Source organism: Ursus arctos, unplaced genomic scaffold (assembly GCF_023065955.2).
Source record: "Ursus arctos isolate Adak ecotype North America unplaced genomic scaffold, UrsArc2.0 scaffold_4, whole genome shotgun sequence".
In the NCBI taxonomy this organism is placed as follows: domain Eukaryota; kingdom Metazoa; phylum Chordata; class Mammalia; order Carnivora; family Ursidae; genus Ursus; species Ursus arctos.
Window position 1 is genome coordinate 92,956,734 of NW_026623056.1, and position 14,226 is coordinate 92,970,959.

Consider the following 14,226-nt stretch of genomic DNA (forward strand, 5'->3'; position numbering starts at 1 on the left):
CCGACTTGGGGGTGGGGGTCATAAGGGGCGTGCACACCAGGGGTCTGGGACCTTGGGGCCACCTGAGAATCCCACAGACAGCAAGTCCCGGCCTCAGTTGCAGGAAAGTGTGTGCCGAGGGGGTTCTCAGAACAGGGTGGGGGGTGAAACCAAACACAGGCCTCGGGAGCGTGGCTGGGGAACGGGGTGCTGTCAGCCCCAGGAACGTGGTGAGCAAGGGAGTGGGCATTGCTCTCTGGCTGCCTGAGGCGGGCGCAGGGTGCTGGGAAGGGCCGGTGGGGTCTGCTGCAGCGTGGGCGCTGGGCAGGTGTCCACACAGTCCAGAGAGCAGAGCCGTAATTCCCCCTGCCTTGTGAAGCAGCCCCACCCCCACGGCTCCCCAGCCCCTGTTCAGCCCCCTGGGCTGAGGCTGGCCTGCTGGGAAGCAGGGGGAGCGCCTGAACCCAGGGCCAGCTCTGCACCTGGACGGCTGTCCCCAAGGTGCAGGGCGGCCCTGGAGGGCAGCTCCCCGAAGCCCCTGTCCCTCGTGTGGAGGAGGGTGCCGTCCCCCCCCAGCTCCCTGAGCCCCTGGCTGCCGGAGGCTCTGGGACCAGGTGACCACAAACGCATCCTTCCTCCGTCATTCCCGCATCCTGTGCCGTTATGCACAGACGATCTCAGGCCCTGGAGAATACGAGTACTTCTAGGAGCTTTGCAGGGAATGAAGCCCATGAGTAAATCTTACTGGGTAACGGGACCCCGAGAAGCACCCGCCAAAGCAGGAGGCCTGTGTCTGGCAGCCTGAACACTTCCTACAATTCTGCTGCTGACAGGGTCTGGGGAGCGCTGGGAAGCGTTTCTGGGAAACCGCCCAGAGGCTCGTGCACACAGGTGTGCTCACGGCAGGAGCCGTAGGAGAGGCTCTCCCGAGGGCCTGCATGCCGGGAGGGGGTGGGCAGCAGCAGGCATCAGGGCGCCGTCCCAGCCCCCCAACCAGGCCCCCCCAGTGTGCTCGGTCTGCCGGCTCAGTAAAGACGCTCACCACGGGGATCCACGGCTGTTGGGCACGTGCGCGCAGCGTAGTGAACCGCAGTGTCCCGGTTTTCCTGCTTGAGGACATCCTGAAGGGAGGGGTGATGTGGACGCTACACCAGCGGCCTGGGTAGTGTTCACAGGTTTCTCCCAACCCTGTCCCCACCCCCGCACCCCCCGCCAGCCCCTGGGGAGGGGAGGGCACAGGTGGGGCTCCCCGGGTGAGAACCGTGGCCACCAGCCCCCGGAGAGTGCCGCCGCGACGGGCAGCTCAGCCCTTTACACACAAGCAGTATTCCTCCTCACACGAAACCTGACAGCCCTGCAGGACTTGAACAGCCAACCTCCCGGGAAACGTCTAAGATCCGGCTACGTGATGTGGGAGCACAGCACCCTGCAAGTGTGGGGTCCATGTGCCCACGCTGGTCACGGCCTGGCCGAGCGCGCACTAGAAATGCAGGGGTGCGGGTGGCGTGGGCCAGCAAAGTCCCCTTGCAGGACGTGGATGCCCAGCTCCGCTCGACTCCGCGCGGCCACTGTGGGGTCCACTCCCAGCCAGGCCAGCGCTCCCTCAGCTGGACAGAACTCCCCAAATGTGTGCTGACAGCCCATTTCACAAGCCCGGGCTGCCCCCAGGCTCTGGCGGGGCCCCCCAGGACCCCGGGCTCCCCAGGGCACCCCTGGAGCCCGTGTGTCTGTTCTTGGAGAATGCCAGCAGCAAAGACCCCTGGTCTAGTCTCTAATTTCCCCAACTGATTTGACTCGAGAACCCCCATGGGGGACCAGTGAGCATTTCTCAGCCCCCTATGGGGGGACGGAGGCCTCCGTGGACGCCTTCTTGGAGCACAAGCACCGGAGAGAACCACCGGCCACCCGGAAGATTGCTTCCCCAGCCTGGTCCTCCTGCACATCGCCCCCAGTCACCAAGATCAAAGGACACCTCGAAGTGCATCTTCCCCCAAACTCAGAGCTCCCTGGACACCCTGTGGGAGCAGAGGCGGGAGGGTCTCTGGCTCAGCAGAGCTGTGGGGTGCTCGGGGCCCAAGGTCCCCAACTGGGGTGCAGCTGGTGATGGTGCAGGCTGGAAGTCGGTGTGAGCCCCGCCAGGTGGGTGGGAAGGGCGGGCATTCTCAATTTGACAGAAGCACCCCCAGCTCGCTCTAACAGAATGCTTTATTGAGAGTCCGACAACTGTCCACATGTGCAGCAGAGAGCGCACGGTGGCTCTGCGGCCACTCCTCCCGGACGCCCCCACGCGGTGACGCCTTGCCTCTGCTCGTGCACCACAGACTGCAGAGAACCAGAGACGCCCCAGACAGAAACCCCCGCCAGGCACCCAGCGGCTGCTTTGGGCCCCGGGCAGTTTGAAACCCACTGGCCTGAGTGCAGCCTCCCCTTCAAGGGGAGCGCCGTCTCCCGGGCACTGTCGCCCCGTCTGGATGCTTGCACACGGCGCGCAAGTCACCCCTCTGCTTGCACAGTGACGGACATGTTACAGAGACTGGGTCCCCATCACCCGGAGTGGGGGCGGAGGGCACCTCCTCTCTTGTCCCAGCCACATCAGCACCAGCGGCTACGGGCTCAGACACCACGCCGCTCCCCGGACCGTGGAGGCATCGTCAGCTGCTGGGGGGGCACTAGGAAGGCCCCCCAGCCTGCAGCACTACCAGTCAGGGCCTGTGCGTCAGAGCAAGGCCCGCGGCCCTCCGCACGGGTGTCTTCCCCCACCCAGCTGCCTCTCCCTCGGCTGCACCTGGATCCGACCGCCCCAGGCCTCTCCCCGCCCTCCCCACAACCCTCTGCACCCTGCGGGCTCTTGAAGCGGCAGAGAGAAGAGGAAGGTGCGTTCTCCAACCCTGCTGGTCCCACAAAATGCCCCCGTGGCAGCCGGCAGCGGTGGGGGCCGGCTGATGCGAAACCGCTCTGAGGGCTGCACCATTCTGGAAGTCGGCCGTGGCGGACAGTCTACCCCACAACTGGGTCAGAGAACTGACAGGGGAAACCCACGTGAGCAACCGCCCTCACCTTCACAACGACATCAAGGTCACGTCTGTCCCCAGGAAACGCCTGCTTCCAGATCGGACTTGGAAAGATATTTATTAGGGACCGTGGCAGCCAAGCCCAGGTTGCCCCCTGCGCAGGCCAGCATGCACCTGGGCCCCGCGGGGGAGGCACCCAGCAAGGTGGCCGACGCCCTTCCTGCTTTTGCTGGGGCGCCCTCCACACTGAGGGCTTGGCTTCCTCAGGCGGGCCTGAGCTTCCTGGGACACAGCCCGCATGTCCGGACTCGGCTGGGGTCCAGAGGAGGCGTGGCTGTGGCAGGGACCCACATCTCCGGGTGCTTGGGCACGGGGTCGCGGGAGGAAGGCGTGGCAGCCCAAGTGGCGGTCACTCCACGTCCTCCTGCAGCTCCTGCCTGTGCAGGGCCTGGAGCCGGCTGACCACAGTCTGGTGCACGGCCTCCAGCCCCCTCGGCGTCCAGCTCCCGCAGCAGCAGCAGGACGGCGGTCAGCACGTTGCTCTGGGGGCAGAGAGTCACTGGCTGAGCGCCCCCACCCTGACGGGGATATCATGGCGAGTGGCCTGCCAGGCAACCCAGGGCAGAACGGACAGAGACTCAGGCAGACGGAGCTGCAGCTGAATGCAGGGACTGCCCAGAGAGGCTAAGCAACTGGCCCTCCGTCACACAGCAGGGATGAGAAGGGGCTGAGTGGCCCAGGACAGCGCTCAGGAACATGCGATCATACACACACACACACACACACACACACACACGTGCATGCGCTTATGCGTGTTAATGCATGTGCATGGGGTTTTTGTCTGCACTGGAGCAAGAGAGGACTGTGCACGTGGGAGCCACTCGAGCTGGCTCTTCTCGTGAGGTGACAGGAGAGCTGGGTGTGAGCTGGGGCACACAGCAGCAATGTGACATCTGCTCAGAAGGTCACACCGGGGCTTGGCAACAGAGCCCCTGCCCACCCCCACAAGCGCTAACCCCCAAGGGTACTGCTCCCCCCCACACCCCTACACCGGGGTGGCCTCCCTGGCCATCTACATCCTCCCACTCAGGCTTGCAGGACTTCCGTGGGAGGACTGAGCCACATTCCACATTCAATGTAGAGCCAGGGCCTTCCTTTCTGTGGCTGGAAGCAGCTGTGCCCGCTCCAGTGGGTTCGACGATTTTCGGTTTGCGTGTATGGCAGGCACCGAGCTGGATCAGTGACTCAATTCTCGGGGCCACCCCCCCACCCCTGGTGCTCTGCAGAGGAGGGAGCTTCGGGCCTCGCCCTGCCGGCAGAGGCTGACCTGCTCCAGGGGCTGTGTAGGGGGGCGCCTCCTGAAAGGTGCTGGGGAAGCATGTGCACGGACCTTGCAGGGGACGGTGACCTGTGCAGGGAACGGGCCACAGGCCCAGTTACCCGCGCCGAGACTGGCCTGCAGCCTGCAGTCACTTCCGTCAGCAGCTCTCGGGGGACGCTTTTCCCAGAGGGCAGGCTGGCCCTCCCCAAGGACAGGGCCTCCGTCCATCCCCCTCCGTGCCTCCCACAAGCTTTTCAAGTTCCTCAAGGGGGTGCTGGCAGCTCCCAGGCCCAACTGTGGAGCCCTTCCCACGTGAGTCTCACTGGTCCCATGGCTCTAGTCGGGCCCTGCAGCCGGGGGTTGGGAGCAGGCTTTGTGGGTCACGGGCCTCCCTCACCGACGCCGGCTCTGCTCAGGCCGCCCCCCTCCCATCAGGAGGCAAAGTCCCCACTGGGCCAAGCTAATGGTGGTGACACCGTTCTTCTGGCCAACGACTGGCTCACACTCAGGACGTAAGCAATTCCAGCTGATGAAGCCAGTCCTGCTGGCTGGGGGGTCCACAGGGAATCTGCTCTTCCTGTTCCATGAGATCACACATGGGAAGAAACGGCCCCTGTCCTCTTGGGTGTGAGGCAGGATCAGACAGCCAACCCAGTGACCAGGAGGGAACAAGCCCCAGGACAGACCAGAATATGACATAGGAGGCAGACACTTGGAAAGGTCCAGCATCTTTGACAGAGCTGCCCACATAACCCACTTCTTGAACCTGTTACTCCTTAGGGACCAACAGGAGCCACAGTGCCACGGAAACTGCCCCGCCACGACAGGGAGGCCTCCCCGGCAGCAGCGCCCCACTGCAGCGTCAGGTGCCCCCGGAGCCACCTTCCCGCCCCCGGGCCAGATGCCGGGAGGACCCAGGCTTCCTCCTGCAGCTCAGCCTGCTCGGCCTGCACGGTCCAGCCCCCACGTGCTGCGCCGAGCTGCTTGTGGGCTGCGGGGTGGGGGGTGTCTCCTCTCTCCCCAGGCCGCTACTGCTCTGTACCCAGGGCGGACCCAGGCCCGTGCTGCGCCGAGTTGCCTGCAGGCTGCGGGGTGGGGGGTGTCTCCTCTCTCCCCGGGCCGTTACTTCTCTGCTGGCGCGGACGCCTCCTCTAGTGCATCACTTCCAGTGCAGGTCAGAGCCAGCTTCCCACCCTCTGGGGCCCGGCTCGGTAAGTCCCTGGGTGTCCGCAGCCTGTCCCCCCGACCCGCACTCTCCACGTTCTGGGCAGAGGGAGTGGCGGCCGCCTCCAGCCAGGGCTGTCTGCATCACACTCACCCTGTTCTTGGGACTGCTCGCGGCGTCCCTCTGGGAGAAGGAAGGAAACCGGTCCCGGGAATGTGGCTTCAGACCGAGCTGGCTCTGGACGCTGCAGGTAGGAGGGGGAGCACAGGGCGGGTGAGGCCTGACCTGCTCGGGGCCCCGTCTCTGACCCCAGAGCCTCAAAGCACAGTGAGGAAGGCAAACCGCCGCTTGGTGACGATGCTTCTGGAGGAAGGGAGCACTGCACAAGCAGGCGGGATGAGGGATTTCTGGCCTAGCACATCTCTCTCTGGCCCCCCAGGGGCCCCCTCGCTGCAACTGTGCTCCCACCAGGGTTGGGGGCACTGAACACACAAATGGGAACGCAGAGCGGTGGGCAGCACCCGGACGGCCTCCTGCACTGGCGGCAAACAGAACAGCTGGCTTGGCCGCCAAGCAGATGCAGCCTCACAGCTCCACTGGGCTCGACTATTTCTACAACATTCCCTGTGCTCCACAGCCGCTCAGAAACATCCATGAGAGTCTGCAGCCTGCCCCCAGAGGCTGCTTCAGCCACGTCTGCAGTGCTGTGGGCAGGGAGGGCCCCTCCTCGGGGCCACACACTCCTCCCTGCCCCATGGCAGCTCAACTGGCCACGGCCACGTGGCTTTCCCAAGGGGGACTGCAGTGCTGGGCCCAGCAGTGCCCACAGGCCCGCTGGCCCACGTCACCCGCCCCACCTCCAGCCATGTGGGCCAGCTCCATACCCACACAAGCCCCAGCTCCTGCTCTAGCCACAAGGGCCAGCTCCATACCCACACAAGCCCCGGGCCCTGAGCCTTCCAGACGCAGAGCTGAAAGCGGGCTGGGGGTGACTGAGAGCCACAGACGGCAAAGAACCACCGTGGGCAGCTCCTTTCCCTCCATCCCCAGGAAGGTCCACCGACTCCACAGGAGGACCCCAGGGACAGGCCGTCAGCCCCCGCCCCTGCCAAGCTCACCTGGTCTCCTCCTCGCCACAGCTCAGCGAGGCCTGCTGGGTCCCAGCAGCGGTGTCCATGGCGCTCAGGGCGTAGGACAGCTCAGGCCCGCCGTTCCCCGTGCCCTCTCCGCTGGGGGCTGTGACCTCCTCTCCCTCCATCAATGCGCGGGACAGCTCCTCCTCGGTCACAGCTTCAGAGTGGGGGGGGCAACAGCATGAGAGCAGACTCGCCCCCACAGAAGCCCCCCGGACCGCGGTTCTGCCATCGCGGTCACACCCGGCACATCTGCTGTAGACGAAAGGCGTGCGTCTGTCCGCAAGGCTGGCCAGCCCCTTGAGAGCAGGGCCGGGATCCGCCTGTCACCTCCCTGTCCTGGCACATGCTGAACATATCTGAATTCCAGCCCCCACTACAAGCAAGTGTTCATAAAATGCCGAATTAAGGCTAGTGTTAAAAAGGAACAGAGTACACAATGTGAGTCTGTTTCACTCCCATATGGCTTCATTTCTCTGTGCTAACTTACATTACACCTGTTTTCTGGGGGAAAGAGCTGTGCACGCGTGACCAGGGCCAGGGACTGGCGCAGCGATGCCAGTGGCCTCGCAGAACCCAGCACAGCCCCTGGAGAACAGGTGGGGAAGGAGTGGGTCAGAGCTGCAGGAAGGCGCCCTTGGGCCTCCAACAGGAAGAGGCAAACAGCAGGGGACCAGCGCTGGGAGGGCAGGGGGCCACGGGGGCGCCCTGACCTGCGCAGGGCCACAGGGGCCAGCACGGACGTTGCCAGCCCGCCCGGACCCGCTCACACGCTCACCAGGCCACTCGAAGTGTCTGGAGCAGAGTCCTGAGCAGGAACAAAGCAGAGGCGGCAACCGTGTGTCCAGACAGGAGGCGGGTGAGGAGTGCGAGGCCCACCCGAGATCCCGCGCCCTGCGTGGGGCCGTGCCCGGGGCATCACTATCCGGTCACACTCTTGAAACGAGGAGCAGCCCGGGGACTCCCCGCGCAGAAACCATAGGGCGGGCGCCCCTGCGCATCTGGAAGGACCAGGAACGCGCAGGGTGTGGGCGGCGCTGACGCCTACCCTGATTGTCCAGTTTCTGCAGGTGCGGCAGGTTGCGCAGGACGGTCATGCGGTAGAGGTGGGGGTCGGTGCCACAGCACGGGTTCTCCGCCAGCCAGAGCACGCGCAGGCGCGGCAGGCCCTTGAGGTAGAAGAGCTCCGCCAGGCTGGGGATGCGGTTCTTCCGCAGATAGAGCTCGCTCAGCTGCCGGCACTGGCTCACCGGCTCCAGCGTGGACACGCTGTTGACGCTGCACGGGGACGGCACAGTTAGCACCCTGCCGCTGAGGGCGGCACCCCTCCACACCACGCCTCTCGGCTCAGCTGCGAACACGGGGGAAGAGCACCCCGGGTCGGGCCCATTCTGCCGTCTCCTTGGAAGGGGGTCAGAACCGGCAGGAGCGAGTCAAGGTCAACAAGACCCCCCTCCCCCCCGCCCCGGGGCCAAGGAGACAGTGTAAGGACGGAAAGCCCCTCAGGAGGGAAACATGAGCTGCGTCCTGGCCTCCTGCTCAGCTCGGGCCTCGTGGGGTCAACTGGAAATTGGAGGTCTCAGTTTCCCTCGCGGGATGGGAAACCAGCCACCAAGGAACGTCCCTGTGCCCCGACGTCGGCAGTGGCCGGAAGAACCCACAGCAAGCAAGCTCCACGTCAGGCAGAACTGAGCGCCCAACCTCCCCAACCCCACGCTTAGGGAGAAACAGACTATGTGGGTTTAAATTTTGCTCCTCAGAACTGTGAACACTCCAAGACAGAAAATCGTCCGGGCCTCCAGGCAGAGACCCTCCAGGTTTACACGGACACAAGCAGAAACCGTCCCACCTCCACGAAGGCAGAAGGACCGCAAACGCGTGCTCAGCTCGAGGGCAGGTGCCCAGGACTGCGATGCCCGGTGGGAGCCCGCACAGGCCGGGACAGTCCTCCTCTGCAGCCCTGAGGACACTGAGGCCCCCTGCACGCTGGAGGGCATGGCGGGGGGGGGGGGCACTCCAAGCAACACTGCCCGAGGGGCCAGACCTATCTAGACCATTCTTTGCTGGAGGCTGCACTGGTGTGGGCAGCCACGTCCGAATTCCTCCCTAGGGACGGCACTGCAGCGGTGGCCCCACTTACTAATGCGGTTGCCAGTCTGCAGCACTGCGCTCGGCACGCAGCTTGCTTCACTCGAGAGCCGGGCATGCAGTGGGCACCCAGAGCAGGACTTAGGCTTTGCCATCTCCAAGTCTGAGGAAGCTGTCCGAGGCACAGGCTGGGGTGTAACGTGAAGGCCCGAGCCTGCGCCCAGCCTGCTGTCCTCTGGCTGGTCCACTGGGCTAACTGTCGCTGCATGAGTATGTGTCCCCCCAAACTCCTATGGGGAAACCTAACCCCTAAGGTGATGGGGTTTGGAGGGGCCGGGGAGCCCTCATCCTGCACCAGTGTCCTCACGGAAGAGCCCCCGAGCTCCCTCGCCCTTCCCCCACGCAAGGCCCCAGTGGGAAGAGGGCTCCCCAGACACTGAAAATGCCAACACCTTCACCTTCGACTTGCAGCTCCAGGTACTCGAGACACAACGTCTACCGTCCACAGGCTGCCCGGTCTGCAGGATTCTGTGACAGCGGCCAGAACAGAAGGAAACAGCCCACCTACAGGCGAGGCTCTGAGACCCAAGGGAAGTGACTGCACCCCAGGAAAGGACTTGGCGCCCTGCGTTCACGCAGCGATCTACACGGGTTCCAACGCAGCCAGCCACACGGGCACGGGGCACCTGAGCTCCGTCAACAACACTGGGCCTCCCGTCCTTTCTCTGAGCTGTGAGCATGACAGATCCTGCAGCGCGGGGAGGCCCAGCGACTTGCCCCAAATCACTCCAAGCAGGGCGGAGCCAGGGCTCTGGCTACACCTATTTTCAGGAATGAAAGGCAATCCTTTTACTCGTCAGGGAAGGCTCTCTGGGCTCAAATCTCAGCGTCACTGATAATCCTAACAAGTCAGTGACACACAGACAGCTGACACGTGCATGCTCGCCAAGCGCTCTGTTTCCCTGCCTGCACCCACTCCTCGCTGCCCGCATGTGGGCAGGTGCTGGTACTATGTCCGTATTACAGAGAGGGAAACCGAGGCCCAGAGAGCTGAGCCTTACCCAAGGTGGAAGAGCCAGCAAATGGCAAGCAGTGGCGACTCCCAGGTTCCCTCCTTCAGTCCCCAGGGGGCAGGAGGGAGTTCAAGGGCAGAGGACGATGCTCCCTCCCCCGACTCTCCAAACTGTCCAGCTGCCAGAAATCCTAACGGCCGCATTTGGTTCGTGCACGGTTTCCCGAGTCTGTTAAGATGCCAACGCCCCCGGCAGAGGTAGCTATCATCAACGAAAGACCATGGGACACAGAGACATGGGCAGAGCTCCTGGCAGCGCCACAACCAGACAGCAGAAGTGGTGGGGGCGCTGGGGGCAGACATGGCCGCCATCACGTGGGGGCTGTTACCCACGATCGCAGTGGGAGTGGGCAAGGACACAGCAGCGTGCTCGAGCGGGACAGCCAGGCACCCCTGCAGACGGGCAGGCAGACCAGCCCCGTGACAGAGCACAGCAGGCACACACGTACCTGAGGGTGATCACTTCCAGGCTGGGCATCTCCCGGCAGATGGAGACCTAGGAAGGAAGGAGGCTGATGGGGCGCACTCCGCCGGGCACTCCCTGCCAGCCCAGCGCAGACCCGGGGTGCGCCACACACGGCCCCGCCTCCCCCGCCGAAGCAGAGCCGCGCCCGCGCCTCACTGGGGCTGCCACACACAAGAGCACGCGGGCTCCGCATGATACTCAGCTTACTGCACTGTCCTCGGGTTCCCGCCACCCGAAGCAGAAACATGCGCACTCTCTCGCTGCCATCAAACGCAGCCGGAATCCCTACCCTCGATGCCCTCAGAAGACGTTCAGGTAAGGGGACCTCTGTGGCCGCTAGGCTGGACAGAGAACCTTTGTCTTGCTGTCCCTGAGGCACAGGAGAGGGCTTGGCCAACAGAGCTGGGCCAAAAGAGAGACGGGATTGAGACTGGATCTCATACCATTTTAATACTGTCAATTCAGGGGAACAGACCAACAAGGTGCTTGGCTTGGTCCACAATGGCTCCCTAACCTGTGAGGCCCATGGCGGGGCCGTCCCCAAGTGTCTCTGCACCTGCCACGCCAGGCATCGAGCCAGACGAGGCCCTTGACCTCAACAGGCTCACGCTCTCCTCAGAATGCTTCACACGTGCAAAGGATTTGTTTTCTGTTACGGTGGCACTTTTGCTTTTTTAGGGTTGTTTTTGGCTGCTTGGACAGGCTGCATTTTGGTTACAGCAGGAGGTGGAGTCAAGCCCAGTGTCTCAGCAGCATTTCTGGCTCTGGTTTCAAGGAAAGGTACAGTTCGAGTGACAAAAGTAAAGAAAGAAAGAAGACAGGTACACGATCCCTGTCTAAGTCAGGGACATTCATTCTAGGAGCGAGAGAAAGGGAAAGAAATCTGTTCACAGACCCACAGCTCAGTGCAGGGCTCTTCTCCCTGACCCCCATCCTGGGCCCCATCCCCTCCTGCCACGCCCTGGAGGTGGCGGGGAGCACACCACTGGATCCCAGCAAGAGCAGGAGCTGGAAGTGAGCAGCCTCAGTGACCCGCAGCCCAGGAACCCGTGAGAAAAGCCTCCCAGCACAGCACACTTCTCCTGAAGTAAGGCTGGCCCTCTGGCATCCCTCCCCAGCTGAACTTTGGATCTGCTCCCTCCTCCGTGACACCTGGGACATGCAGCCTTTCGTTGGCAGGAGAACACTTGAAGGAACTCGGAAAGAAACCTGGGCATTTGGAATATCTCTTTCCTTCGTCGTTCCACATTACAGAACTGCTAAATGAACCAAGTACCAGATTAGCGGCTGAACTGAATGTGCGCAGTTCTGCAAATTTAGCGATCCTCTTGGGGGGGCAGGATACAACTTTGGGACCAGAGAGCATTAGGAGATGACCAGTGTAATACTTACATCTGTGAGGCGGCTGCCCCTAGGGAAAGGAAAGACATACGTACTTTAATTTTGTTAAAGTTGAGTAAAAAAATATTAGAAACAAAAATTCCAAAAATTAATGACAAACGTCTACAAACTAAAACTCTATGATATCAATGACAAAGTCAGGGACAGCCTGTCCAGATGACAGACAAAGGTGTCAAAACTTGTTGCAGGACTATTTGCAACAAAACTCTCTATGCTCAGGGCTCGAGGGACGCTTCTCAGACTGCGGAGTGGGAGAGCCAGTCCACTTGGAGGACACAAAGATCCACTCATTCCCAGGCTGTGGCGAGGCGCGACAATGTCCCTCACTGATGTAAGTGAACAAGCAAGTCCTTGTGAGGGGCCAAGTTCAAAGGCTGAACATGCAGCTCACGAAACAAACGCTGGAGAGCCTGCATCAGGGCCCTTGTCTCTCCCTGATCAGACAAAGCCTGGCCGCCTCATGCAAAACAAAGAGCAGCTTTATTGGGAACAAGTGTCAGGGCCAAATGTCAGAAGTGCCACAGGCAGAGCTCTCTGCAGTCCATCTGCCGACACTTCCCGGGAGGAAGGCCGGGCTCAGGACTGAGCTCCCCACACCCCAGCTCCACTGCCCAGTGTACAGGGATGCGTGAAGCCTTGAGTCCCCAGTGAACACCTGTAGATCTTTCAGGAGTTCCTGAAGTGCGTCCGTCCTTCCTTGGCCCAGCGAGACCTGGCCGCAGACCCACAAGCTCCTGTATCCTGTCCTGTCGCCTCCCCCAGACAGTGAGGCACCTGGGGACAGCCCCTCCCCGGCAGGACTCAGTTACAGAAATGTTACTCTGGAGTCTCAGTTCTCTATCTTCCCCACTAGGACCCGTGCTAATCACCTCCATCTCCCACCTTATTAGTAGGCTTGGCTCCCAATGACCCGCAATGTCAGAAAACAGACCCTTCCAGAAGGGAACCGTTTGCCTCACTAATGCTATCTAGAAGGCCGACAGGGAGACTTCTAGACAATCCCCACTGTTTCAAGCAAAGACAGCATGTTTGGAGCCTGCGTCTGAAACACAACCCAGAGCGGGTAAACATTCTGGAATGATCTTTGGCAATGGCCACCTGGGTTTGTGCAGCACGTCCCGCCGGCTGTGGGGCCCTGGCGCCTGCTCCCTTCCACCCCGAACCGCCCTGTGGCTCCTCCGCAGGCCCTTCCCGCCCCCCAGCCCAGAGCGGAGGTGCGGGTCCGGGGCCGCTCCACCCGGGCGCGAGCGCCGGGCGGCGGGGACGGCCCCGGCCTCTGGGTCCTTACCAGCAGTTGAGCTTCCGCACGCTGTGCAGCTCCGAGGCCTTGGCCCGGGACAGGACCATCTTCCGAGTCAGCTTCATGGCGGAGCGCCGCTGGGAACCGAGGCCCCCGCCCGGCCCCGCCCCCGCCCCAGACCCCGACACGGACCCAGACCCACCGCCAGCTAGGCAGGAGGCTCTCCGCTCCTCGGCGGCCGTCTCCAGGGGGCGGTGCCCGCGTCGTCAGGGGCGGGTCCTGCGAGCCCATTGGTCACCCGTGAGGGGCCGGAGCGGCGCGAGCGCAGTGAGGCCACTAAAGCTTGCGCTCCGAGCGTTGGCTCCGCCCCTCCTGCTCCGCCCCGCCCCGCCCCGCCCCTCGGGCTGTGCGCCTAGTCCTGCGCATGTGCAGCGTGGGGACCGGCCTCGACGCGGTTCTCCTGCGACGGGGTGAGGAACTTCTTCCCGACCGAGCTCCCGAGCCCCCGAGCCCCCGAGCCCCCGAGCCCCCGCAGTCCCGAGCTCCCCAGCCCCGATCCCTCGAGGACCCCAGCCCCCAGCCTTTGAGCCCCCGAGCACCGAACCCCCAAGCCTGGAGGATAGAGGTGACAGTTTCTTGACTCCCTGAGTAACCGCGATTTAAACTGTTGGATAAACTATCGGGGACAGTCCTAGGGCTGTGTGGATTCCCTCCCTCCCCTTGAACATTTAAGGAAAGGTGGCCTTTCAAGTATTAAGCCTTTTAGAAATCAAAGGTTATCAGGGGTGCAGATTACATTGACAAGCATTTGGGATCTCGGAGCTGGTAGACGTGACAAGACCCCGCTTGAGTCGTCCTCCTCTGATAGCTTTTCCACTAAGCCCCTTCCCGCCTGTGGCCTGCCCAGCCCAGTCTCAGCAAAGCCTGCTGAGTTGCCCCCACCCCTGATGTCTGATCACCCCCACTAGCTGATTAAGTTCCTCATCCCCCAAGTGGGGTCTGATCATCCTGGCGTGCCTTTAGCAAGACGCCCTCCCCGTGACATCTCAGTACTTTTCCATCCACTGGCCCCCCAACCCTGCTCCTTGGCTGTAAACCCCACTTGTCCTCTTTGTATTTGGAGTCGAAGCCAGCCTCTCTCCCTTATTGCAGTAGTCTTGAGTAAAGTCTGCCTTACCATTTGAAGGGGTGTCAGAATAATGTTTTCTTGAACAGAGGTCAGACAGAGGTTTCTTTCCCAGGGCACTTGAGATTGGTGGAGGATCAGGCTGGACAAGGGCCCTGTGGCATGATGAGACGTGGAGACTGAGTGGGGGAGAGCAGGATTTTACTGCAGGATCTCCTGTCCCG

The 14,226-nt window shown here is 62.6% G+C and overlaps 1 protein-coding gene across 1 annotated transcript; it reads right to left on the minus strand.

Moving 5' to 3' along the window:
• Positions 1-3,304: 3,304 nt before the first annotated feature.
• Positions 3,305-13,118, minus strand: CFAP410 (cilia and flagella associated protein 410). The gene is given in 8 exon segments (XM_026494343.4): positions 3,305-3,480; positions 3,482-3,532; positions 5,630-5,720; positions 6,595-6,766; positions 7,658-7,887; positions 10,219-10,265; positions 11,628-11,646; positions 12,925-13,118. Coding segments are annotated over 8 exon segments (768 nt in total). The 5' UTR covers positions 13,002-13,118; the 3' UTR covers positions 3,305-3,399.
• Positions 13,119-14,226: the final 1,108 nt, after the last annotated feature.